Source organism: Elephantulus edwardii, unplaced genomic scaffold, assembly GCF_000299155.1.
Source record: "Elephantulus edwardii isolate Elephantulus edwardi_28Jun2011 unplaced genomic scaffold, EleEdw1.0 scaffold00309, whole genome shotgun sequence".
Lineage (NCBI taxonomy): Eukaryota > Metazoa > Chordata > Mammalia > Macroscelidea > Macroscelididae > Elephantulus > Elephantulus edwardii.
The window spans coordinates 1,708,118-1,732,628 of NW_006400059.1; the positions used below are offsets into that span (position 1 = coordinate 1,708,118).

Below are 24,511 nucleotides of genomic sequence, written 5' to 3' on the forward strand. Positions count from 1 at the left end.
GTGCGGTTTGACACAGACGTAAGGGGGTATGATTTGCCGTGTGTGATTATTTGTGGTTTCCTTGATTATGTAAACCGGTGGCTTTTGCCAAGAACTCTCTGTGCTGGGAAGCTCCACACTGATTGCCTCCCATTGGCCAACGTTTTGTTCCATTTCTTTCAAGTTGCAGAGCAGTGATAACTGCCAGTGTCTCTGGGCGTGCAACACCTGGAGTTCAGGGGCCCCAACCTGTGACAATGACAGCAGACGAGTTGGTTTTCTTTGTGAATGGCAAGAAGGTAAGCAGAAGCTGACCTTTGGTTTGGCTGTCTCTGGCCTGGGCGGGGACCTCACGGTGTGGGAACATTATTCTCATTCACTCCAGTTGCATCCTCACTTATTCAGTCTCCTCTTTTTTTTCCTCTCTCCCTTCACAGGTATTTTTAATATATTTGGTAACTTGGGTGAGGAAAATCTCCTCAGGGATAGAACACAGATAGTAGACTTTCAGGATAAAGGAGAAAGAGGAAGGCAAACAAGAAGAGAGGTGTCAGTGAACTCACTGCTAACTGCAGTGGGAGAGAGTCTGGTGCTGAAGCTGCAAAAGGGGACAGGGCTCAAAGTGAGGACGGGCAGCATCAAGCGCATCTCACTGTCAGTGAGCTTCAAGAAATAAATCCTAATGTTTGGCTGTTCTCTTTATTCAGAGAAGCAACAGACATGCTGCTTCTTGCTAACACCAGGATATAAAATGTACACAGCCTGGAGTTCTGATATAGTGTGCATATAAATGTTAACAGCTAGTCTCAGACTTACTGTGTGAGAACATATACTGACATCCTCTGGTGGGTTGCCATGTTTGTCCCATAAAGGACCTCCTTCTCCATTAGTTTAATTCTACATATAAATATTGGGATTCTCTTACTCACATAAAAAAGTCATCAGCCACCTGAATGGACATTATGTATGTACTGGTGGAGGAAAGGGGCAGAGGGTGTATGGCAAGGGTCAAGCCCTTGGGAGACCACCAGGGTGGGCATCTTTGCAGATTTTAGTGTAGGTGCAGGTAGAGATGGGGCCAACACACTGCGTTCTTTGCAGCCCTTCTTTGCCCTCGCTGCACCATGGTGAAGGTGTCCCTGAAAGCACCAACTACCTGCTTGGGAATCAAAGGGCAAATGAAACGTTGGACATGGTGGCATGTAGCCTTGTGATCCCCAGGGTCCAAGGACTGTCATTCCTTAACCCTGTAACTGGCCACGTGGAGAATGTGAGCAGTGAGTGTGCCTAGTTTATTTTGCTACATTCGTGCTTTCTGGAAAACAAAGAGGCTAGATGACATTTGAGGCAATTTTCAAGACCCTAATATGTACTTGTAAGGTTTCTGGAAAGAAAGAAGGTCCTCAAGTAGATGGGTTAACACGGTGGGCTTTGCACAGTAGAGACTGTGAGGACTGGGCAGTGTGTGTTTTGTTGTGCGTAGTTGCTGGGAATTGGAACTGACTTATGGTCACCTGACAACACAAGACTTCTAGGACTTATGCTGTCAGGGTGTGTTTAGGTGACTAACACAGTAATTTTCTGAGCAATTTCAACATCAGTGCTCCGGAGACTGGTTCTGTTTGAGTGGTGGCCCCTGGAGGCACTGGGGGAGGGATCAGTCATGGTCTCCCAGGCTCAGAGTCACCTCTCTCTGCTGCTTCCTTTTGAGGGCTGGTGACATCAAGAGGTAAAATAAGAGAAAGGACAGTGTCCAAGTTAATGGCAGGTTTTTGCATCTAATATTTTAAACAATATTGCATTCAGCAATCACATTGCATTCATTTAAGAGACAATTTTTGAACTGGCTTTTCAGAAGTGTTGTTTACACAATTTTTTTTTTAAATTATCTAAGTAGTATTTACAAAGGAAGCACTGCTGGCTTAGTGGCAAGAAGTGGTGCTGCAATCCTGAAGGTACACAGTTCTAATCCACAAGCTACAGAGGGACGTGCAATCTCCTTCAGGGCGATTAATTGACTCTGAAAACCCTCCGGAGGGCCAGCAATGGGTTGGTTTAGAATTGATGATGCACATAACAACAACAAAAACAGTATTTATATTGAGTGAGAGACTGGATTAGATCACTCTGAAGACCACATCTAACTCTAAGGTTTTTATTATTTGTGAAGCCCTCAATTCAAGAGTGGCAGTATAAGTAAGTCCTGTTTTCTTTGGAGACAGTTTGCTATCACATACCACATCTAGCAAGGGTCATCTGAGGCAAGTCTGGCTTGGTGAACATTCTTTTCTTTTGAATGTTAATTTCCTTTTCCGAAGGCAGTTTTTAAAGATGATGTCATCACATCAAACCTTACCACCTCTGGCAGCTTCTGCAACTGCCAGTTTCTGTGATGAAGACCCGTGTTTGTCATTTATAGAGTTGTGGCCTTTTGGAGAAATATGCTAGAAAGGTGGAGAGGTAATGAAAGAGTAATGAGGGGTACTGAGGGCTGAAAAACAAGCCCAAACAAGGAAATTCCAGTCATCAAGTCAGCTATGAGTATGTTTGTTTTCATGTCAACTTCCATGGTGCCCTGGACCTTTTGTTCCTGTGTGAAGTTACTGAAATTGATGACTTGTTCTGAAATGTGAACCTCCTCTTTTCCTTGTTTTTTTTTACCACTGTCCAGAATTCTGTCTTCATTGGCGAGGCCCTGAGTGTGTAAGACACAAAGAATATTTTTTTTGTTTTTTAAAAAAAAGTTTCAAACTTCCCTAAGGCTTTCGTGGTTGTGGACCTTGAGGACTATTATTTTCATGTCTTCTTTAGTTCGATGGTCAGAGTCAAAGGGAGTTTTGTACCATTGGAGTGCCAGTCACTTTGGGTCTTTCCTGAGCCGGCACTCTCTGTTTCGTGGAGGCTGTGGTCTCTGGAAGGGAGCTTCGGTGACATCGCCCAGTCACTTTGGGTCTTTTCTGAGCAGGCACTCTCTGTTTCGTGGAGGCTGTGGTCTCTGGAAGGGAGCTTTGGTGACATAGCCCAGGCGGAGTCGTGCTGCTGCTCCAGAGGCTGCATCTCACTGGTGGTTGTAGCACAGCAGTGGCTCCATGATCCTTGAGAGGAAAATGGACAACCTCCTCCTGTGCCTTTTACAGCCTCTGAAAAGCCACTATGGGGTCAACTGAGTTATAATTAAATCATAATGAGTTTTTAGTACAGTCTGGAGGAGTTGGGGGAGATTTGGCATGTAGGGTGTCCCTGAAAGTGCTTACAAGTGAGCTCCAGTTACTAGTGGCGGCTCCACAGCAGCTCAGAGCGATGCTCACTCGCTCATTCACTCACTTACTACTTATCAAGCTCTTTCTGTGTTTGAAGGTATGGCATAAGCTATCTAAGACTAGGTGTTTGCCAGTCACAATCTGGTGAACTAGTCGGAGAGGTGGAATATGAATAGATAAACTAATATGTACCAGGGTGTATTTCAAAGAAAATTAGTCCCATATTTCTTGTTTATTCATAAACCACTCAGTACATTGTGTGGCATGAGGTTAAGTGCACATTTAACATGAATGGAATGGACAACTGTACTAATATTAAAAGTCCTCTGGTGACCACAGAGACTTGAGCTGCAAACCCAAGGCTGACTCCTTTTGAGTGGCTCCAGTCTATCCACAGCTCTGCAAGGAGAAATAGGGGCAATCTCCTTCTGTGTAATTTACAGCTTCCAAAAACCCACTGGAGGGTCAGCAGTTCTAACTCAACGGCAGTGAGAATAAGTACTAAATAAGTCAATTTTTCAAATTTTGTATTTTAAAAAAGTGGCATCCACTTGCTGAACAGCATGCCTCTGGTAACTCTATAAACTTTGAGAAGTGATGATAGTTATAAAAGGCTTCAGGTCTTTTGTTTATACGGTTGCTATGAGTCGTGCTCAACTTGATGGCAATCATCAACAACAAAAACAATGGCAAAATTAAACTTAGAGTGAAGTTGCAGGAATATTAAATAAACCTTCAACAACTAAGTACACCTTATGCATGTACACCTTTTCTCTTGTTCTGTCTCTTTCCACCCCACCCCCCACATATACACACACAAGTAAACATGTCCATATTATGTGTGTAAAAAATTTCATTTATTTATTATGCATCTTACTAATATAAAAATATAAAAGAAGCATCTTTCTAAATTACATGTGTAATCTACCTTTAGTTAGTTCAGAAAGCAAGAACCATAGTCCATTAATAAAAATTTGAAAATTTAACATTGATATAATACTATTATCTAATCTATAAACCTTATATGCACATTTTTCTATTTTCTCAATCATTTTATTAGCAACAATTCCATTTCTTCCAAGCCTGGCATCTTGAATGTGCAGAGCACTTAACTGTTGTATCTCTTTAATGTCCTTTAACCTGGAATTGCTCCTCAGTCTTCTTTGATGTTTTAAAGGAAACTGGTCAGTTATTTATTTCTCATTTCACAATGAGCTCGTCTTGTGCCAGTTATGCCATAGAGTTAAAGGCAGAGTCAACAATTTGGGCAGGACTGCAGCTTAAATGAGATCTGATTCTCAGTGCATCGTTGAAGGAAGAATGAAATGGCAATTTTACCCAATTAGTGATGTGGACTTTGAGCGCTCAGCTAAGGAAGTGCCAGCCAATCTCCACACCTTCTTCTTTCATTTGTTATTAATAACTAATCTGTAAGAAGTTATTCTGAGTCTGTGCTAGTATATTGTTCCTCATCAAATTGTTTCTATTTCTTTTAGCTTCATTATGTTTCCTGGGAAATTATTGTGCTGATTACAAGTTGGCCAGCCATACTTATTTGTCATTATCCTTCGGAAAGAAAGAAAGAACTTTCTCTTCCCCATTTGTTTGTCTATTTATTCACTAATTATCAGTATGAACCCGTGAACTTTCATTTTTAATAGATATTGTTGGAGATCTCTCATTCCTTCTTATCAGTCTTTTTGAGAATTACTTAAACATCTCAGAGCCATTCCTCACTCTTGTGCATGGCCTTTATCATACTCATGACAAACATTTTCAGGTTTTTTTGTTTCAACAAACCCAATACTACTGCCTTTCCTTCAACTTGTCTGTCAACTGACAAGCCATCTATGGATAGGACAGACCTTCTCCTTCAAACTTCATGGAAGCAGGGAAGCCCTCTCAGCAAGTTTGAAGTGTAGAGCAGATACCTGCTACCTCTCTGCCTTGCAGGGTTCAACACAAAACTTCTCTTAGTTCATTCCAATAATCCAAAACCTTTTATACTTGATAATGAATGAGGGGTTTAAGATTCACAGATTTCCACTAACAGCTTGCAACTGGGTCTGACTCCTCACTTTGTAAACATCCTTCTTAGCTTACTGAACATACTGTTCATGAACTTTTGTTTTGTGATTTCTCCTCCGTTAATATTTTGGTAATATTGTTGACTGTGATAGCTCAGAATAAACAGTATTCTCTCTTTGGAGACTGGCTTTCTACAGTCACCCTGCATAAACACACTCGTCTGAGTATAAACACTCAACTGAGTATAAACAAGTCAACGTTAGATCGATATTATCGTTTGTGTGAACCAATGTCTGATTTGAAGGGGATTTGCCTTCATTAAAAGTTTCTTGAATGACACAAGTGGCTTATGGTCAACAAGCAAAGATTGCTGGTTTGAACCTTCTCAGCAGTTTTGAGGAAGAAGAATCTGATGATCTACTTATATAAAGATTACAACCAAAAACCTCTTAGAAAGCAGTAATACTTCATAACCCATAGGATTGATATGAGTTGGAATTGATTCAATGACAAGGGACTTCTTTTTGAGGGGGAGAGATTTGCCTTGATCAGGCAACAACACCTAGATTTTCTATGGTGAATTCAGAGAGGAAAATTAGAGTGAGATTTTAGAATTTAAGTATACGAAGATACACACAATCTGACTTTCAGTTAATCTATTTCTAACCAGGAGTCCTCAAGAAAATAAAATACCTTAAGGTTGATGATTTATTTATCTATGACCTTTACAAGTTCATGGATAAGGGCATGAAGACATTGCAGAGCAAAGACTAAGTTTAATATCTTTTTCTTCTTTCCTTCCCTACAGGTGGTGGAGAAAAATGCAGATCCAGAAACAACACTTTTGGCTTACTTGAGAAGAAAGTGTATCCTGACTTTGAAATAGAAAGTGGAAGTAAGGGAGGAGGGTCAACAGGGACACATTCTTTGGACTAGAGTGGTGAGAATTCCTGTTAGAATATGACAGTTGTCTGAGATCTTGAGCAAAATGACCACCAAAAATAATAACGCATTCATTGCCTTCAAGTCAGAATTAACTCATAGCTGACCCTCTGGCAGATTTTCAGAGTCTGTACATCATATGGGAAGAGACTGTCCAACTCTCTCTCCTGGACCTGCTGATGGATTCAAACCATCTCCCTTTGGCTTGGGAGAGCAGCTCCCTAACCCGTATATTCTTCTTGTTGTTATTATGTGCTGTCAGGTTGGAACTGACTCATAGCTAATCCTCCAGCATGTTTTCCAAAAGCTGCAAATCACATTTCAACTACATGCCTTTGGGCTGGCAGTACAGCTGTATATCACTAGGCTACCAGAGTTCCCCATCCCCCATAGGAATTAACTTCTAACGAGTACTTAACTAGTATAGTATTAAAAATTTGGCTGCTAACTGAAAGGTCAGTGGTTCAAACTCGCCAGCCACTTTGTGGGAGAAAGACAAGGCAACCCGCTCCTATAAAGGTTTACCACCTCAGAGACATTAAGAGGTCTTTCAACTTACTTGTGAGCTGGAATCAACTCAATGGCAGTAGGTTTGGTGGTTGGTTGTTTTTTGCTGGTTTTTTTGTTTGTGTTTTTTTTTTTTTAAATATTCTGGCAGAGTTCAAAGTGCGTAAAGATGTCTCGCTTAATCCCAGGGCCATTCCAGGAAACCGTGACTTTCCTTTTCACCGATGCAGAAATGAAGCCCAAATACAACCAATGAGCTTCATTTTTCTAGTATATTCTAGAGAAAAGTGAGCAGAGCTAAGAATAAAACTTCTCATGCATTGAACCTCTCAATAGAAAAGCTCCCATCAGGACTGTGGAGCTGACCTCATTAACCCATCGCTACTAGAGAGATATAAGCACGGAGATCTGGTAGTCCACTACAATAAATGAATCTGTTTTGAAGGAGAAAAAGAACCACAAACCTATTTCAACATCCACAGAAGCAAACGTGGGACCCATGGTCTTTTGCTTTCTTTTTCTCTGCTCCATTTACTTTCTGTTAGGCAGAGGGTAATTCTAAGGTATTTTAGGTATTTTGTTCTAGAGATTTGACCTGGAGTGGGCAGGTCTGGGGAGGTTTATGGCAGTCATGGTTGTGGTGTTTTCCTGCTGTTGTTGTTGTTGTCTTAAAATATATGTTAAAGGAATCATTCAGGATCAAAAGACTGCATGGAGCTCCATCCCCGTTCATTTCCCTGGGAAGCCTAGGAAGAGACCCTCAGGATCTCTTTGGTTACCACAGCATTTTTAGTTTCTAATAAAGTATTGAAGACTAGAAATTTTTTTAAAATATCATAACAGGAGGCTGCTTTGAAATTCAATGATAAAAACCCGAAACTGAAAGCTGGCAGAAGTACAAAGTCCTTAAAACCTGTTGACTGCTGAGAGATCATTTATGAGAGTCCTGGACAAGTGAAGGCCCTAGACTTGAGATGTTCCCCAGATTCCAGAAAGATCCCCAGGCTAGAAAGATCTTGCTAGGCATCGGGTTGTTAATATCCATCTCTGTAGAACTGCCTGAACTGCTGATAACTGAATATACCCTGATTGTTTTTGTATTTCTTCAAGTCCGAACCAACCCACAGCTGCTTCTCCAGCAGGTTTCACATGGCTTACCTGCCCAGTGAGGCTGTAGACTTGGTGAAAACACACAGCCATAGGTTGACGATCCTGGCTTCAAGGTAACCACTCAGACTGGAGAGTCCCAGAAATTGAGTGCTGGGGATGACGCCTGGGTACTTTTCAATAGGATATTGATATCTTTCGTCTTTGTGAGGTGAAGTGGTTCCAATTTCCCTCCCAGGGAAACATGCTGCCTCTCTGAATGAGAGGCAGTGAGCTGACTGTCTCCCTGGTCAAAGGGTTTGAGTCCATGTTGGCAGTGAACAAATGTATCCATGCATTTCCACCCAGATATTTCCATTAAAGATGCATTTTCTTCCAGTCCGTGCTCCTTAACCCTTGACCACCCAGTGGGGCTGAGCGGGACTAAGCTTGGCTGTGGAGAAGGAGGCTGCGGGGCCTGCACTGTCATGCTCTCCAAGTATGATCACCTCCAGAAGAAGATCGTGTATCCTTTGCTTGCTCGTTAATTTCCCAGAGGACAGCTAGGAGCAGGGTTCATCTTATATGTGTGTGTGTGTGTGTGTGTGTGTGTGTGTGTGTGTGTATGCTCGATTATGAATGAGTCCCCATCATTCTGGATAGAAAAGCTATAGTGTCTTAGGAAATATCTCCCTGGCTTAGGTGTATTGACAAAACTCTTAACTGCTGATAAAAATAATCTTTCTTAAATCCAGAGGTTTCTCATTCCCCATAAAACCTTAAAGGGCTCTTAATTGCCCCAGGATGAAGTCCAAGCTCTGCTTGGCATGTAGCATGCTTCAGCCTTTGTCATCAGTTTTTGTGGTTTTGGGTTCCCTCCCCCTTCTAGGTTCAGCATTCTAATCATCTGAGAGAGTTATAAACGCCCAGTGCCACACACCCTCTAATTTCCTGGCTTTTGTGTAAACTTTTTTCCTAGTCTAGACTATCTTTTCTGAGAAGACTTCAGTCTCCTTCTGGCTAACTCTTCTTGCTGTCGAGTTACCTGAGACTCATAGCGACCCTATGTACAACAAGCCCTAAATCTGCTCTAACCTGTGCCAATCTTACTGTCTCTGACACACCGACCCCATGACCTTAGTCACTGAATCAATCCATCTCAATCAGGAGATGCTGTCCCTCTACCCTCCCAAGCATAACATCTCTCCCTCCCAAATACGACATCCCTCTCCAAGGACTGGTCTCTCCTTGCAACATGTCCAAAGTAGGTCAGACGAAGCTTCACAAGAAGCAGCCTGGTTTCACCTTCTCTAGGATGAATCTGCTTATTCTCTTAGCTGTCCATGGTATATTCAATACTCTTCTCCAGCACCACAGCACAAAGGCATCAGTTCTCCTTCTATCATTCCTAGTCATTGTCCAGCTTTCTGATGCATAACAAGTGATTGCAAAGACTATGGCCTGGATCAGGCACACCTTGCTCTCCAGACATTATATTGATTACAACACATCATGACTCTGTGAACCCTGTCCTATCCTGTACGATCCTCACAATCTCTGACACATTAGAGCCCATTGCAGCAATCACTGTGTCAATCCATCTCTTTGAGGGTCTTCCTCTCTTTCCCTGACCCTCCACTTTTCTAAACATGATGTCCCTCTCTAAGGAACAGCCTATTCTGGCAACATGCCGCAAGTTTGTGTGACATCCCGTCACATCTGTGCAGGCTTCAGTGGGAGTTGGTAATATGATTCGTGTGCCTGATTTGCTATTAGAGGTACAGCACTAAATTTTAAGCTTCCTTGCACTTTAGGGTCTGGAAAAAACATCATCTGTTTCAAACCACTTGACTTCTCAACATTGGATTAGATGCCTTTTGTCTGTTAGTTCCATCATGTCATGTCTACAGCTCTCCTGAAGCACTTACTGAAAAGATACTTAAATTACCACTCACACTTGTTCCTATTTCCCTTGTACTGTGTGCAGACTATAGGAAGTCCGAGTATCACCTTATCTATCTTTATTTCCTCACCCTCAGCAGAGTGCCTGGCATATGGTTGACACTCAGTAAATGATATGAACCAGGTAAATGTTTGACTGATGAATAAAGTGATGAGAGCCAGGAAGTTCTGTACAAGGCCCTGGTGTCTCATGCTGCCAGGGATTTTCCCTTGCTGTAACCCACAAAGGAGTGGGAGTAGCAGAGGTAAGTGAAAGCAGAAAGTTATGCAGTTGAGGAGACCAGAACCGCCTTACAGAAAGAGGAGTGCACTTCAGTACTGAAACTTTCCAGAAACATCCTCTTGATTCAGGCCCCATACCTAATTGAGCTGAGTAAGAGGCAGTTCAAAGTAACCCTGGATCCCTTGGCAGGTCAATGGTCTTGAGTGCACTGATGCCTGACTCCTCAGCTCTCTCAAAGAAGTCAGGCTTCACTTAGACAAGAACATCCTTGGTTCTAGCCCTGTTTCTTGGGCATAGTGGTTAGGACACCAGCCTAAGAAACCAGAACATAATGGTGAGGAGAAATAACATTAACCATCACAAAGTCTCTTCCATTCTGCACTCAGCTTCACTCAGGCCACCACTGGACAACAGAATGACCTTAATCTGGTCTTTCAGACACTTTTCAGTCAATGCTTGCCTGGCCCCCATCTGCTCCTTGCATCATGTTGCTGTGACGACCGTGGAAGGAATTGGAAGCACCAAGACCAGGCTGCATCCAGTGCAGGTAACCAGATAACAGTCTCTGCCATTGAGGTAAAGCAATTCTGCAGTGTCAAGTCAAGCTTGCAGATATGCTCAGTTTCTTGGCTGTCCCCTCGTTTGAGTGAAGAAAGCATGTGTTCTGGTGCTCTCCCATCTTCTCTGGGTGGTGTGAGGCTAAAAGGGAAGGTGTTCAAGGCTGAAATCGCCTCCTGTGGCTGGGGAAGATGGAACAAATGGGATGCCTAAGGGTGTAATGAGGTCAAGTGAAACTAGTCACCACGACACTCAGTCTGTAAGGAAGCAGAAGGGAGGAGGGACCTTCCTCACCTTGTGTCAGGTGCACACTCAGGAAGCCTCTGGCCTTCACAGATTTGAGATCCACATTTTCTCTGCACATTGCCCTGAAGAGCCTATCTCCCCTCAGCTCCCTGGAACACTAGCTTCAGTTGAACCTCTCACCTCCTGCCCAAAGTGGACTTCGAGGGAGTTACACTCATTAAAGAGGAGGTTAAATAAAAAACAAATCAAACCAAAACTAACCAAAAAGCCAAAGTCCCTGTGTGGGAGTCGATTCTAACTGATGGTGACCCCGTGTGTCATAGACTATTCTTGAGCTCCCAGAGTTTCCTCGGTTGTGCTTTAACAGAAGCAGGTTTTTAGGCCATTCTTACTCAGCACTGCTGGGGTTGGGGAAATGGCTGGACTGCTCAGTTTTAGGTCAGGAGATGAGCATAAGCTCTCCGTGCTACTTCTTATTGCTATGTTTCGTTGAGTTATCTGTAACCATAGTGACCCTATGCACAACAGCTCTGAACCCTGCCCTGTCCTGAACCAGTCTCACTAACCCTGAAACACCAACCACCATCATCCCAGTTACTGTATCAATCCATCTCATCTGGGGTCTCCCTCTCCTGTCCTGTCCCTCCACCCTTCTGAACATGATGTCTCTCTCCAAGGACCAGTCTCTCCCGGCCACATGTCCAAAGTATGTGAGACTTCAAAATCCTAGCCTCCAAGGAGAATTTTTATTTCATCCTCTCCAAGACAGATCCATTTGTTTTCTTGGCAGTTCATTGTATGTTCAAGACTCTTCTCCAGCACCATAACTCGAAGACATCTATTCTTCTGTCTTCCTTAGTTATTGTGCAGCTCTCTGAAGCATAACAAGTAATTGCAAAGAACATGACTTGGATTAGGCACATATTAGTCTCTAGACTGACATAATTTCTTTTCAGCATTTTGTAGAGGTCCCTGGCAGCATATTTTCCCAGTGCAATTTATCTTTTGACATCCTGACTGCTGATAGTAAAGAGTGTTGATTGTGGAGAGGAGCAAGCTGTAATTGCTAACAACCTCAATCTCTTCTCCATCTAATATGGTGCTGCCAATTGACCCAGTGGTGAGAATCTTCTTGATGATGAGCTTCAATCCATATTGCAGACTACAGTCCTTGACCTTCTACAGCAACCTAAATTACAAATTAGCAATATGGTAATAAAGACATATGAGCGTCTGAACAAGACTTCCTCTCTGCTAGTATGAAAGTCAACAGAATAGGGATTGAACAAACTGTGGTAATAGTCTGAGAGATTTTGTGAAGAGGATCAGGATACTCCTTGGCAAAGCAGAAATGAGAAAGGAGTAGAGGGAGTAGAAGTGGAGCACTGTGGGAAGGAGAGGTCACAGTGCTCAGTGCTTTCTGTTTGGGAGAACTGACGGAGGGACTATTTGTGCATTAAATTCACAGACGTTTCCAGAGCAAGGTTCAGGTTTGTACCCTCCCTTGGTCATTTGAGAAAACGTGGCATTCAGGAGATCATGTTTTCTTTGGCTGCTTATCTGGTGCTGTTATAACAGAAGTATCACAAGCGGATGACTTTAACAAATGTAAAATTATTCTCTCACAGTTTAGGGGCCTCTCATTGCCCTCAAATTAAAATCAATTCATAGCTGGCCTTCCACTGGGTTTTCTAAAGAGTGTGAATGGCATGGAAGGAGATTGTGCATCTTTCTCCAAAAGAACAGCTATTGGATTTGAACGGCCCGAGGTGTGGCTTTATGGGTAGCAGCACAACGCCCTGTGATTACTCCCTTTGAGGAGGTTACAAGTCCAAATTCAGAGTGCTCCTCTAGGGAGCCCTGGTGGCCTACCTCACAGAGGTTACGCTGCGAACTCAAAGGCCACACCTCTTGGCGGTTCAAATCCACCAATGGGTCATCGAAAGAAAGATTGACATTCTCCCATCTTTTGACTATAGCTTTCCAAAACCCCATAGGAGAGACATCTATGAATGAGTTCAGACTTAGTGGGAATAAGAGTGGATTGAACCCTGGGGAAAGGTTTCTCTCTCTCCCTTCCAACATCAGTGGGCCCAGTATTTCCTGCAGATCTCCACGTGTGTTGGCATCAGTCTTCCCCTGGGTTTAGGAGATTCTTAGTGCTAGAATCCAGGTGCCAAGTTCAGTGTGTTTCACTCCTGGGTCTTCTTTTATAGTGGTTATTGCTGTTGTGTATTGTGGAATTGAAAACAGCTCATAGCCGACCCTGTAGTGGGTTTTGGAATGCTGTAAACTGCATGGGAGGAGATAACCTGTCTTTCTACTGCAGAGCAGCTGGTGAATTGCTTTGTGTTGGCAGCACAACTCCCTCCCACTAAGCCCGAAATCTCCCTCTCTTAGTGGTGGTCAGTTTCTTTTTTGTTCTGCTTGCTTCCCTCTTCCTTTACCTCTTGCTGGATAAAAGGTGATGCAGGCCACACCCCAGAGAACTCTCCCTACACCAGATCAGGGCTAGGGCCTGAGTAAGAGTGTCATATCCCCTCTAATCCTGGCCCATTAACATTAAAACCACAACCTAGTATTTCTTAAAATAGCTTAATCCTACCCCTTTAGGCCCAAGCAGAGATTAGGATTTACAGCACATAGAGCCAGTAAATTAGACTACACAATGCAGCCACATAATGCCCAGAATCACAGCCTAGCCAAGTGAGCACAAACTTTGGTGTCACACAATTCAGTCTTTCTCCACCTGTCACCATGGTAAAACTATGTATCTAATTGCTCAGTAACAACATTGCAAAGTCTGCAAGTCTTCTCTTTCCCTCATTCACCACACCCAATTTGCAACAAGTCCAGGCATACCTCATTTTATTGTGTCTTGCTTTATTGTGCTTCATAGATAGTACAATTTTACAAATTGAGGATTTATGGCCACCTTGAATTAGGCAAGTCCGCCCGCACCATTTTCCCAGCAACATATGCTCACTTCATATCCCTGTGTTACTTTTTGATAATTCTTGCAATGTTTCCAAAATACTATTATTGCACACTTAAAGGATTACTACTTAGTATAAACATGGATTTAAAATACACTGAAAAATAGAAAAAAGTTGTGTGAGTCATTTCATTGTGATATTTGCTTTATCATCAATGTACATCTGTATTGTCTACCATACTAACAAGACTTTAATGAAACCATCACTTTTTCCTAGTGTCCACTAGCACTGCTTGATCCAAGCCACCGTCCCCTCCTGCCTGGACCATGATAGTGTCCTGGGGCTTCTCATTCCACTCTTGCTCACTGTAACTTATTCTCTACCCAGCAAGCTGAGTGACTGATCACCTCTGTCCCTTGCAGGAGAGAATTGCCAAAAGCCATGGCTCCCAGTGTGGGTTCTGCACCCCTGGTATCGTCATGAGCATGTATACACTGCTCCGGAACCAGCCCGAGCCTACCATGGAGGAGATTGAGGATGCCTTCCAAGGTACGGGCCTGCTAGCTCAGCCGAGAGATGGGCTGTGAATGGAGCGATGGAGGCTCAGGGGGAATGTCCAGAACTGACTGGAAGTGCAACACACTAGTCTCTGGAGGAGAGGGATGGGTCCCTCCAAGATAGCAGCTGAGATCAGCTCGAGGTTTAAGGCTCTTTCATTTAGGAAGTTCTCAGAGAATTCTTGGATCTCCTGCCTCTGTGCTCATCCTCCTGAGTTGTTGTCCTGTTTCCCACAGCACTGGGATGGGTTAGCAAATAGCAACTGGTTCAAGGGAAAATTTCTACAGAAGCTACTGATAGGAATTGATTTCCTTGCAGGTTTTACTAGAGCAAGATTCTGCAAGGCAAAAACAACATAGAAGGCAGAGGGGTATGATTCTCAGTCATAGGAAGTAAATGGCACCCCATTTTAGTTTCTGGGAGTGGGGGCAGGAGCTAAGACCATAAGTCTGATGCTCTGAATTGAATACAGAATGTTTCTCATTCATGCACCATTTAATATATCACTTACTCAATCTATTTTATTAACTCCTACCTTCTATGAAAAAAAAAATCTGTGTTGGAGGAAGTAAAATCAGGGTGCTGTATGGAGGCAAAGATGATTTGACATCATCTCACATACTTTGGGCATGTTGTCAGGAGACAGTCCTCATAAAAAGACCTCATTGAGGAAATGTAGAATGTTAGCAAAAAAGAAGAAAACCCTTAGATTTACCCAGTGATTTCAACAATTGACTCGATCAAAGTAGAGATTGTGAGAAAGGCGCTGGATAAAGCCAGGTTTCATCTTTTGTCCATAAGCTTGCTATGAGCTGTAGTTGGCTCGATGACGCCTATCAACAACACAACTCGCTATGAGGCTCAAGAGACACAGAATAAAAAGCATATGTGTTCTTCTCAAATAGTTCATAATCAGGCAGTTGAGTTTATAATATGGTTTCACAAGCTCAGTGGAAACACGAAGACCAGGCACTGTAGCCACACTTAGACTGGGCACCTGGCTCGGTCTGTGCATTTTGGGAAGGCTTCCTGGAGGAACAAACACTGATGTGCTGACGTCAGGAAGCAGCGGCCCCCTCCCGGCAGAGGAAACAATAAGCCTAGGCAGCATGGTGATAAAAAAGGAAAGAGCACCAAGCACAGATGTGAGAAAAGTCACAGATCCTCAACCTGCTTTGTGGGGTAGCGTGGACTTTTTGTTTTTTTTTGTTTGACCCATATTGTGTTTTGTTTGTTTGTTTGTTTGTTTGACCCACAGGCAATCTATGCCGGTGCACAGGCTACCGACCCATCCTGCAGGGTTTCCGGACCTTTGCCAGGGTAAGTGGGGGCCCCAAAACAGCAGTGATCCTGCCGGCAAAGCAACAGCCTCCAGGCCTCCAACTGGAAAAGAGGCTATGCTCTTCTGGAAAGAGGAAAAAAGATAAGATGACCGATTAATAGGTCTTCATGCTGGATATACTGGGAATTAAGAATGGCCTCTGCCATCTGTATTGAGGGAGGGGTTTTTATTGACAGCTTGGGGCATCCTTGCCAAGAAAATCATGCAGAACTGGTTCTTGGAAGAGACACACTGCACAATAGTTAACTTTCTCTAATGCCTCTGTGCTTGGCACCTTTCTCTTGGCACCTGGCATGCTTGGTCTGTAACACAGGTGTTGACAGTGACATTTTATAACACCACGCCTGGCACAGGGCTTGCACCCACTTCTCTCCTTCCCTCTCCAGCTGGTCTATCTGAAATTGGCACGCTGCTGGGTTTAAGTAATCAACACGTGTGAACTTGTACACTCTTTACACAGCTCACTGTAAGAAATAACAGCCAGGGATTGCAGGTCTTGTGATAAAATAAACTCAGACATGCACGTGCTGCCTGGCCAAGCAGAGGGCTGGCTTTCTTTCCTTGTCATAATATCCCTGGTAGTCTAGTGGTAAAGAGCAGTGTTGTCAACCCAAAGACTCACTGTTCGAGTCTGCCATCTGCTCTATGGGAGAAAGATGGGCAATCAACTCTCAAGTGATTTACTGTCTCTGAAAACCCACTGGAGGGCCAGCTATGAGACAGTTCTGATTCAACGGTACACAACAACAACCCCCCCGCCCTCCCCCCCCCGATCAAGTTGATCCTGATTCTCATCAAATGATCTCACCTCACCTTGGTCTGGGCAGAGGGCAGCATCACAACCTTATACTCTTTACCCTTTTATCAACCCTTGGTGGGGGAGCCACACAAGAAGGGCCCAACACTGGGCTTCTGTAAAAATCACAGCCACGAAGCACGAAGCCCTACAGAACAGTATACTCTGGACCACGTGGCGTTTCTGGGAGTCAGAATTGACCTGGCAGCAGTGGATTAGGGCTTGTTGTGGTTTGTTTAAGGTCAGCACTTTGTGGATTTCAGTGTTGTGTCTTATCTGATCCAAGAAACATAAAAAGTGTCCTGAGGGAAGGCTCCAGATAATTAAAAACAAACAGTTGTGGTTTTCAAGGGAGGGGGAGATGACCAAAGGAGCACTGGTGGCCTAGTGGGTAAAACGTTCCACAGCCAATTCAAAGGCAAGGGTTTGAATCCATCAGCTGCTCTGAGGGAGAAAGATAGTCTGAGCGATTTACAGCAGGAGAGTCAGCTGTTAGTAGGTTCTGACTTGAGGGCATATAACAACAGAAAGGAATGACAGCAGAGTTGGAGTCTGAAGACCAGGTTCAAGTCTCAGGCCATCAGTCAACAGATAAGTGGCCTTGGATCAGATTCCCTGTTTTTAAAATGTGGACTATACCAGCCTTACAGCATGAGACAGAAATACTTCTCAGAACACATTTGATGCATGCAGAAAGTAGCACCTATAACTAGTAATGCTGATGTACTTCTTGCATTAGTTACTGTTTGATTTTTACAAGCTGAGTGACCTTAGGTAGCTCTGGTGGCCTAGTGGCAAGAAACTGCACTGCAATCCTAGAGGTATGCAGTTCGAATCCACTAGATCCTCTGCTGGAGAACAAGGGACAATTTCCTCCTGTACTAGTGGATCTGATTTGACGGGGCGTGCGCGCGCGCGCATGCGCACACACACACACACACACACACACACACACACACACACTCACACACAAGCTGACTTGCCTTCCTGGTAGTTTGCTCTTTCCCAGAACTGGTTTTATTATCACTGAAGAGGTTTTGACCCCGTCCCTGCTGCAAGGCAGCTCCTCTGTTCTTGCGCTGCCCGGGACTTGAGAGCTCTGAGCAGCCCAGCACCTGCGCACAGTGTGCAGAGAAGTTCGAGGCTCCAGGGTCCGTATTCAGATTTACTTTGTTCTTAGATGCAAAATGAACTTTCTTGGCTGTCCTGTTTTCCTATCCACAGGTCACACTAGGGGAAAAAAATGTGTGGTGTGTCTGCCGAGGCTGGTATACTGCCCGTGCCAGAAATGATAATGTCCACCAGTCAGGCAGCAAGGAAGGAAAGACAGAAGCCCCCAGAAGAGGCACTCACTCACTCACTCACTCACTCACTCACTCACTCACTCACTCGCTCAGTGTGGACTAATCGAAGCCTACGCACAGCTGATGGTGTTTGCAGACTGTAACTCACGTAGGAGGAAATTGCCATCTTCCTCCTCCAGAGTTGCAAGCAATTCTAACCACCAACGAGGGCTGCCTTTGGGTTAGTAATGCAACTTCCCTTGGACCATGCAACTTTTGTTGTTGTCAAGTACCACTGAGTCGCCTGTGACTCATAGCGACTCTGTGTACAACAGCTCTGAACGCTGCACTATCGTGAGCCAACCTTATTGTCTCCAATACACCTGCCCCTATTACCCGAGTCACTGAGTCAATTCCAACTATCCAGGATCTTCCTCTCTTACGCTGTCCCTCCACCTTCCCAAGTATGGCATCCCTTTCCAAGGACCGGCCCCTGCTTGCACTGTAACCAGTGTATGTCAGATGAAGCTTCAGAATCTTCGTCTCCAAAGAAAAGCCCGTTTTACCCTCTCCAAGACTAACCTATTTATTCTCCTAGCAATCCATGGTATATTCAGTACTCTTCTCCAGCACCACAACTCAAAGGCATCAATTCTCCTTCTATAATCCTTAGTAATTGTCTGGCTTTTTGATACATAACATATGATTGCAAAGACCATGGACTGTATCAGGTGCACCTTGGTCTCCAGACTGGCATCATTGCTCTTCAGTAGAACTTCCTGTTGTGGGGGGTGGGGGAAATAAGGGTATCCAGCCTGAGTAAACTTTGAGACCAGTGAAATATTGCTGATCACCACAATAATTTATTCCAGGCACCTTGCTGATGAATTATCAGGAAAAAAGATCAAGGCAAAAGATGCACTAGCACTGTAATTATCTGGAAAGTATACTTGTGTGAGTTCTCTCTCCTGCTTCTCTCGGGTTGTATGAGAAGACTGGCACCTCAGTGGATGCAGGTGCGGTCCCTCAATTGTCTTCTCTGAGGGCCTGGGAATTCCTCACATCATTCCTGCTTCAAAAGAGATTATTTCCACACTGTTGATAAGAGTCACTTTTCTCAAGGGAAACTCCCTTCTCTCTAAACACACCATGGGAGGGTGAGGTGACTGTGAGGGATGGACTGAAACAGAGCACTCTGGGTATCCAGTGGAGAAGCTGTGAGGGTCTGCTTGCAGGCAGCATGAGATAAAAATATCAAGACAAGTGGGGTACTTTCTTGATGCCATCATCTGACCGAACTTGAGCCGAGAGGGTTTTCTTTTCTTGGGAAAGTAAGTGACTTGTGACTTATCTGCCGGAAATGCCAGAGCTGGACGGGATCTCCCTGGCACATAGGCCAGAAGAACTTCTCCTACCTGCTCCTCCAGGTTCTCCAACCCTGGAAATGCACCAGGACTGAGCTTTGGAATCCCTCCACATTTGCTCCGCAACACAATTCCATTCTGAACATGACTCCTGCCTTCTGGGGGGCATCAGGCCCCTTCCTGCCCTGAAATGCCCTGGTCCTGGGAGGCTGCAACCCCAGACCATTTTCTGTTCTTTGCTGTTGGCATTCCGAAAGGCCCTGAGGAAATGTTCTTGTGTAGGTGATAGGTAATCACACCTATTCCCAGAAATAGCCCAAGGTGATGAGTGAAGGATCTTTTGCTTTCTGAGAAGAAACCCTCAAAACATAATGATGAGGCATGCTGACTGGACACAGCTCTGGGTCCAGCACTGGTCTTGAAACAACCTTGTCAGGTGCCGCACAGAGAATCCAGCCAGGGGGTGGCCAGGCAAGGGGCTAGAACCTAGCAGTCCTAGAAATAGAGGATCTTGTCAGTTAACAGAGCTGATGGGAATTTCACGGAAAATCCCTAAGGAAATGTGTATTATTGAAGAAGGAAAGTGGGTGTAACCACATGTTTCATAAAAATATATAATCTACTTTTCATAGAGAAATTTCTGGAAATTAAAATTTCCTGTTGCTTCTAGAGGGAAATCCTATGAGTTTATCCTCAATATGTTTAACTTGTATTACTCCATTTAATCGAAGTCTTAACTCTACACAGGGAGGCTAAGTGGGCTGGGTGCAGAGCTCTCTGCTCCTGTTACTGATGCCATGGTATGTGCCAGAGCTGGATTTCTCTCGGTATGAATAATCAACATAGAGAGAGCTATGTTGTCCTAGTGGACAGAGAGTTATGCTACCAAGCCCAAGGTGGGTGATTTTAATTGGCGGCCCTCAGGCCTGGTTCAAATTGTTTTCCTTTCAAACATTCTTCTAGGTGGTAAAGCATTGGTCTGTGCATTGCTGTACAGAGGTAACTTGTGGTTGCTGTGATTTTGAACACTGTTATACTGATGTGCCAAATGTGATAATGGTTACTGATGGTGGACAGTGTTTGGTGGAGCTTCCTTATTAAAACAAGTTTGGAAGCAGGAGTGGCATCCAATTCTGAGATGGCTTGCCTCCAGAAACTCTATGAACAGTGCTCAGGTCTTTTGTTCATAGGGTCGCTGTGAGCCGTCCACAACTCTACAGCACCTAACAACATGAGTAATCTCAGCTCTTAGAACTTCAAATATCAAGTCAGTCTGCAAACACCTTTGTGTGAGTGTTGATGATCTTTCTAGGATGGTGGTTGCTGTGGAGGAAATGAGACCAACCCAAACTGTTGCATGAACCAGAAGACAAACATGGCAGTAAGTGGGTCCTTCTTTCCCTGGTGACGTGGGGGACAAATTTAGACTCAGCACAGTCAGCGAACTCTCTCCAGTCCTGGAAGTGGCGGCTGGATTGGAAAACACAGAGTAGTTGGTTTTGCTGAGAATATTGAGGGTGGTACATTGACCCCGGGTCCTCTGGCAAGAGCTCCCTACTCCTGCTTCCCTGGAGCTGGCTGCCCTTTGGACAGCCTGCTGGAGGTTGAGAATAAGAGATCTAATTAATTTCAAGGGGCATTTAAAAAGAGAAAATTTTGTAACACCTTTCTTTTTCCGAGAAGGTCACTCTCTCGCCATCTTTATTCAAACCGGAGGATTTCATGCCCCTGGATCCCAGCCAGGAGCCCATCTTCCCCCCAGAGTTGCTTGTAAGTGATGCCTCAGAGAGAGGTCCAGTCATTCTTATCCAGAAGCTCCTACAAACTTGCATTATCCTCACATGCACCAGGAACTTGCTGGTCTTTTTCAGCGTAGATCGTGCATCCTTTTTCTGACACCCCTGTTACATACACATAAAGCGCCCTATATGTCTCTATGCTTCAAACATGAAATTACTAATTTGACATCTCTATTCTTTGCCAAATTATAAACATCATGTTGACAGGAACTGGCTAAGCTTAGTGTGTAACCCTCTAAGCAACCTTTTTATTTATAAAGAAAAACTATGCTTAATGGACACAATTCCATAACTTACAGCTTTGTTTTTAGGATTCATCTGGAATCAGTAGGGTCCTTTGATGGTTTAGGGGTAAGGAGTTGTGATGCCACCTGAAGGCATGCCGTTTAAATCCACTGGATATTCAGTGGGAGAATGATGGGCAGTCTTCTCCTGTGAGGTTTACTGCCTCTGAAAACCCGCCCACTGGAGGGTGAGCTCTGAGTCAGTTCTGACATGACGGCACACAGCAACAGTAGCTAGAATCTGTTTCCTCACCTTGATGATTCCACTCTTACCCCAACCTTATGACAAGGAAGCATATCCTGAAGCCATTTTCAGGGAGTTTCCAACTGTAGATTTCTCAAGAGTGTGCAGAAAATGATGACTTCCTTGTGAGCTCACAGGATTGGAAAGAATGACTTTGAAGACATAACCAGTAAAACTTTATCTGAACTGTAAAACCTGGGAAAAAAATTTAGGGCTCCACATCATGTCCACACACAGGAATCAGGCCTTCTTTGAGTTCCACAATGACTAGCCTCTTCACTCTTCAAGTTCCTCTTCATTCTTCAGGTACCTCTTCTGGGCAATGCCTTCTTCACCCATGTCTTCTAAAAACTAAGTGGTGTGATATATAGACATAGATATAGAAGATATAGATACAGATACAGCTATAGGTATAGGTAGATGTTTTTGTTGATTGCCTTGGATTCTAGCATGACTCATAGTGAATCCTATAAACAAAAGGCCCGAAGCCCCTTTATAACTATCAACATTTATCAAGGTTCATAGAGTTTCCAGAGGCATGTTGTTTAGGAAGTGGAGATCTATCTATCTATCTATCTATCTATCTATCTATCTATCTATCTATCTATCTATCTATCTATCATCTATCTATATCTATCTCCCTCAAATAATCCCTGCCTCAGTAATGTATATGAAACTTCCACATAGTTTCTGCCTCAATGCATATTATTTGTTCCTGTACTCCTCACAAGCTGTATGTTTTAATTTATTATTTGACATTAAATAGATGAGTGGAGGGGGAGCTCTGGTTGCCTAGTGGCAAGAACCTGTGCTGCAATCCTCAAAAGATGAGTGGAAGAGTTGACCCCATTTTGAACCTAAGGTGATCTACCAGGAGAAGTGAGAGTGGGAAGAATAAGATAGTATAATAAGAAATTTCTTTTCCAGAGACTGAAAGATGCCCCTCAGAAGCAGCTGTGTTTTGAAGGGGAGCGTGTGAAATGGATCCAGGCCTCAACCCTGAAGGAGCTGTTGGACCTCAAAGCTCAACACCCAGATGCCAAGCTGGTGGTGGGGAACACGGAGATCGGTGAGGGCCTAGGACCAGCCCCGGGTTGGAAGCTGGGGAGTGGTGCTGGGGCCTTCTGCACTGAAGAGGCCTCGGGGCCTGAATGCCTGTGAAGACCTCTTGCTCTAGAGTCACGAGGACATACATGGCTCAACCCTTTGTTGGTTGTGTCTCCTCAGAAAATCTCCTTCCTCTTAATCTTACCATTATTATATGGAAATAGATGACCATGGGTTGTAGAAATTATTAAATCTACCCAGACATTGCTCAGAGGATCAGCCTGATGATTTACCTCTGAACACCCAGCAGTTGAGAACCCTGTGGTTGTTTCCATGGTTCTGCATCTTGCTCCACATGTTCCCCCACTCCATTAGGACCCTCCTGCTGGCTCCTTGCACAGTGGTCAGCAGTGGTAGCTGGGCACCTTGTGTTTCTTCTGATTTTGGAATCTTGGAATTCAAACTTCACATGGTCCATCAGTCCTTTGAGCCAATAGGCTTTATTTTTTTTTTTTCTTTTTCAAATTCTTCTTTACTCTGGATGAGGAGAAAACAATAGTTGCACCCTAGATGGTTGCACAAAAGCTTTTAAGACTCTAGTTGCTATTCACAAGAGTAGGATGTGGAACATTGTCTTTGTGGACTGTATTATACCAATAGACCTTGATGTACCCAGGACTAGGGTGATCTTTTAACATATGGTATGTTTCTTGTCATGAATCACTCAATGTCAGATTCCATGAGAAAGGATTCCATAGAAACTTAGTAAGTTCCACAAGCAGAAATAAGTGATAAGGCCTCTTGTTCTACATGGTCTTCCTTTATATGCATGATGCAGTAGTGTAACTAACCACTTACAGTTATGGCAGGGAGTGGAGGAAACTGAGGCTAGAGAGAAACCTATCACTGTTTTTGTTGTTGTTGCTGTGGGTACCATCAAGTCAAAGCTGACCTATAGCTGACCCTCCAGTGGGTTGTCAGAGGCAGTTAATATCATGGAAGAAGAGTGCCTGCCTTCCTCCTGAAGAGCAGCTGGGGGATTTGAACTGCATGCCTTTGGGATTGCAGGCCAGCTTCTTACCACTTGGACACCAGAGCTCCCTAGAACCTTATCAGTAGGGGCAACCTCAAGTTTCATTTCCTCCCCGCCTGAAAGCTTATATTCAAACAGGCCAGCCTCAACAAAGCTGGGCCCACTCTGGAGAATTCTTAGCACACTGGGGACGGGGTTTGTGCGTGAGGAAAGAATTGCGTATGGCATCAGGGTTTGGACATGGAGACAGGGTTTGCTCTTCCTTAAGAATATTTTTCCTTTCCAGCCCTGCTGACAGTCTGGGACAGATACTGTGCTGACAAGGTCTAAGGAACAGGGACAGTTTGCTTCACAGAAGTTTCTTACTTGATTACCTCAAAAGGGCAAAGTGAGAACTAGGTGTGAGGCCACATGAAACCGTGGTGCATGGAAGAATACAGATATTGAGAATCAGAAGGCAGATTTAAAACAGTATTTCAGTCTATTTTCTCTTTGTTTTATCATTATTTTTTAATGGCATAATTACTTATTTTTATTTGAATGAAGATCAGTCCTACTTAGTCCAAGGGACAGCAAGGTCTACTGCTATAATATAGTTCACAATTGTATTGGTTTTCCATACAGTCGTTTTCAGACATTTTGCTTTATGGTGGTGTTAAATGTCATTATAATTAATGTCATTAATTAATTACAATGTCTAATTATTCCATTACTGTGTATTACCTTTCCTTTTACTCAACTTCTCTATTTATTAATTTTTACTCCTCTATTAGTTTTTATATTATTATTTTCCAAGACTAATAACACCTAAAGTGGTAAAATTTGCCCTCTGTCAGCTGTGCAAACCTAGGAAAGAAACTTAACTTCTATATGCTCAGTATTTTTCATCTGTGAGCAAGGATAATCATATTATTATTGTTATGTGCTGGTGAGGTGGAACCAACTCATAGCTTTCCCTCCAGCAGGTTTTTAGAACCTGTAAATCCTATAGGGAGAGACTGCCTGTCTATCTCCCATGGAGCAGCTAGTGGATT

At 43.7% G+C, this 24,511-nt stretch overlaps 1 protein-coding gene across 1 annotated transcript in view; it reads left to right on the plus strand.

Annotated features, from left to right (window-relative positions):
• The first annotated feature begins 236 nt into the window (after positions 1 to 236).
• Positions 237 to 24,511, plus strand: part of XDH (xanthine dehydrogenase) — a 78,957-nt gene continuing 54,682 nt past the window's right edge. The window contains exons 1-9 of the mRNA XM_006901132.1: positions 237 to 278; positions 6,076 to 6,133; positions 8,232 to 8,328; positions 10,426 to 10,534; positions 14,150 to 14,276; positions 15,544 to 15,605; positions 20,383 to 20,451; positions 20,754 to 20,840; positions 22,325 to 22,466. Of these exons, the coding sequence (XP_006901194.1) occupies positions 237 to 278; positions 6,076 to 6,133; positions 8,232 to 8,328; positions 10,426 to 10,534; positions 14,150 to 14,276; positions 15,544 to 15,605; positions 20,383 to 20,451; positions 20,754 to 20,840; positions 22,325 to 22,466 (793 nt within the window). The remainder of the gene's footprint in view (positions 279 to 6,075; positions 6,134 to 8,231; positions 8,329 to 10,425; positions 10,535 to 14,149; positions 14,277 to 15,543; positions 15,606 to 20,382; positions 20,452 to 20,753; positions 20,841 to 22,324; positions 22,467 to 24,511) is intronic.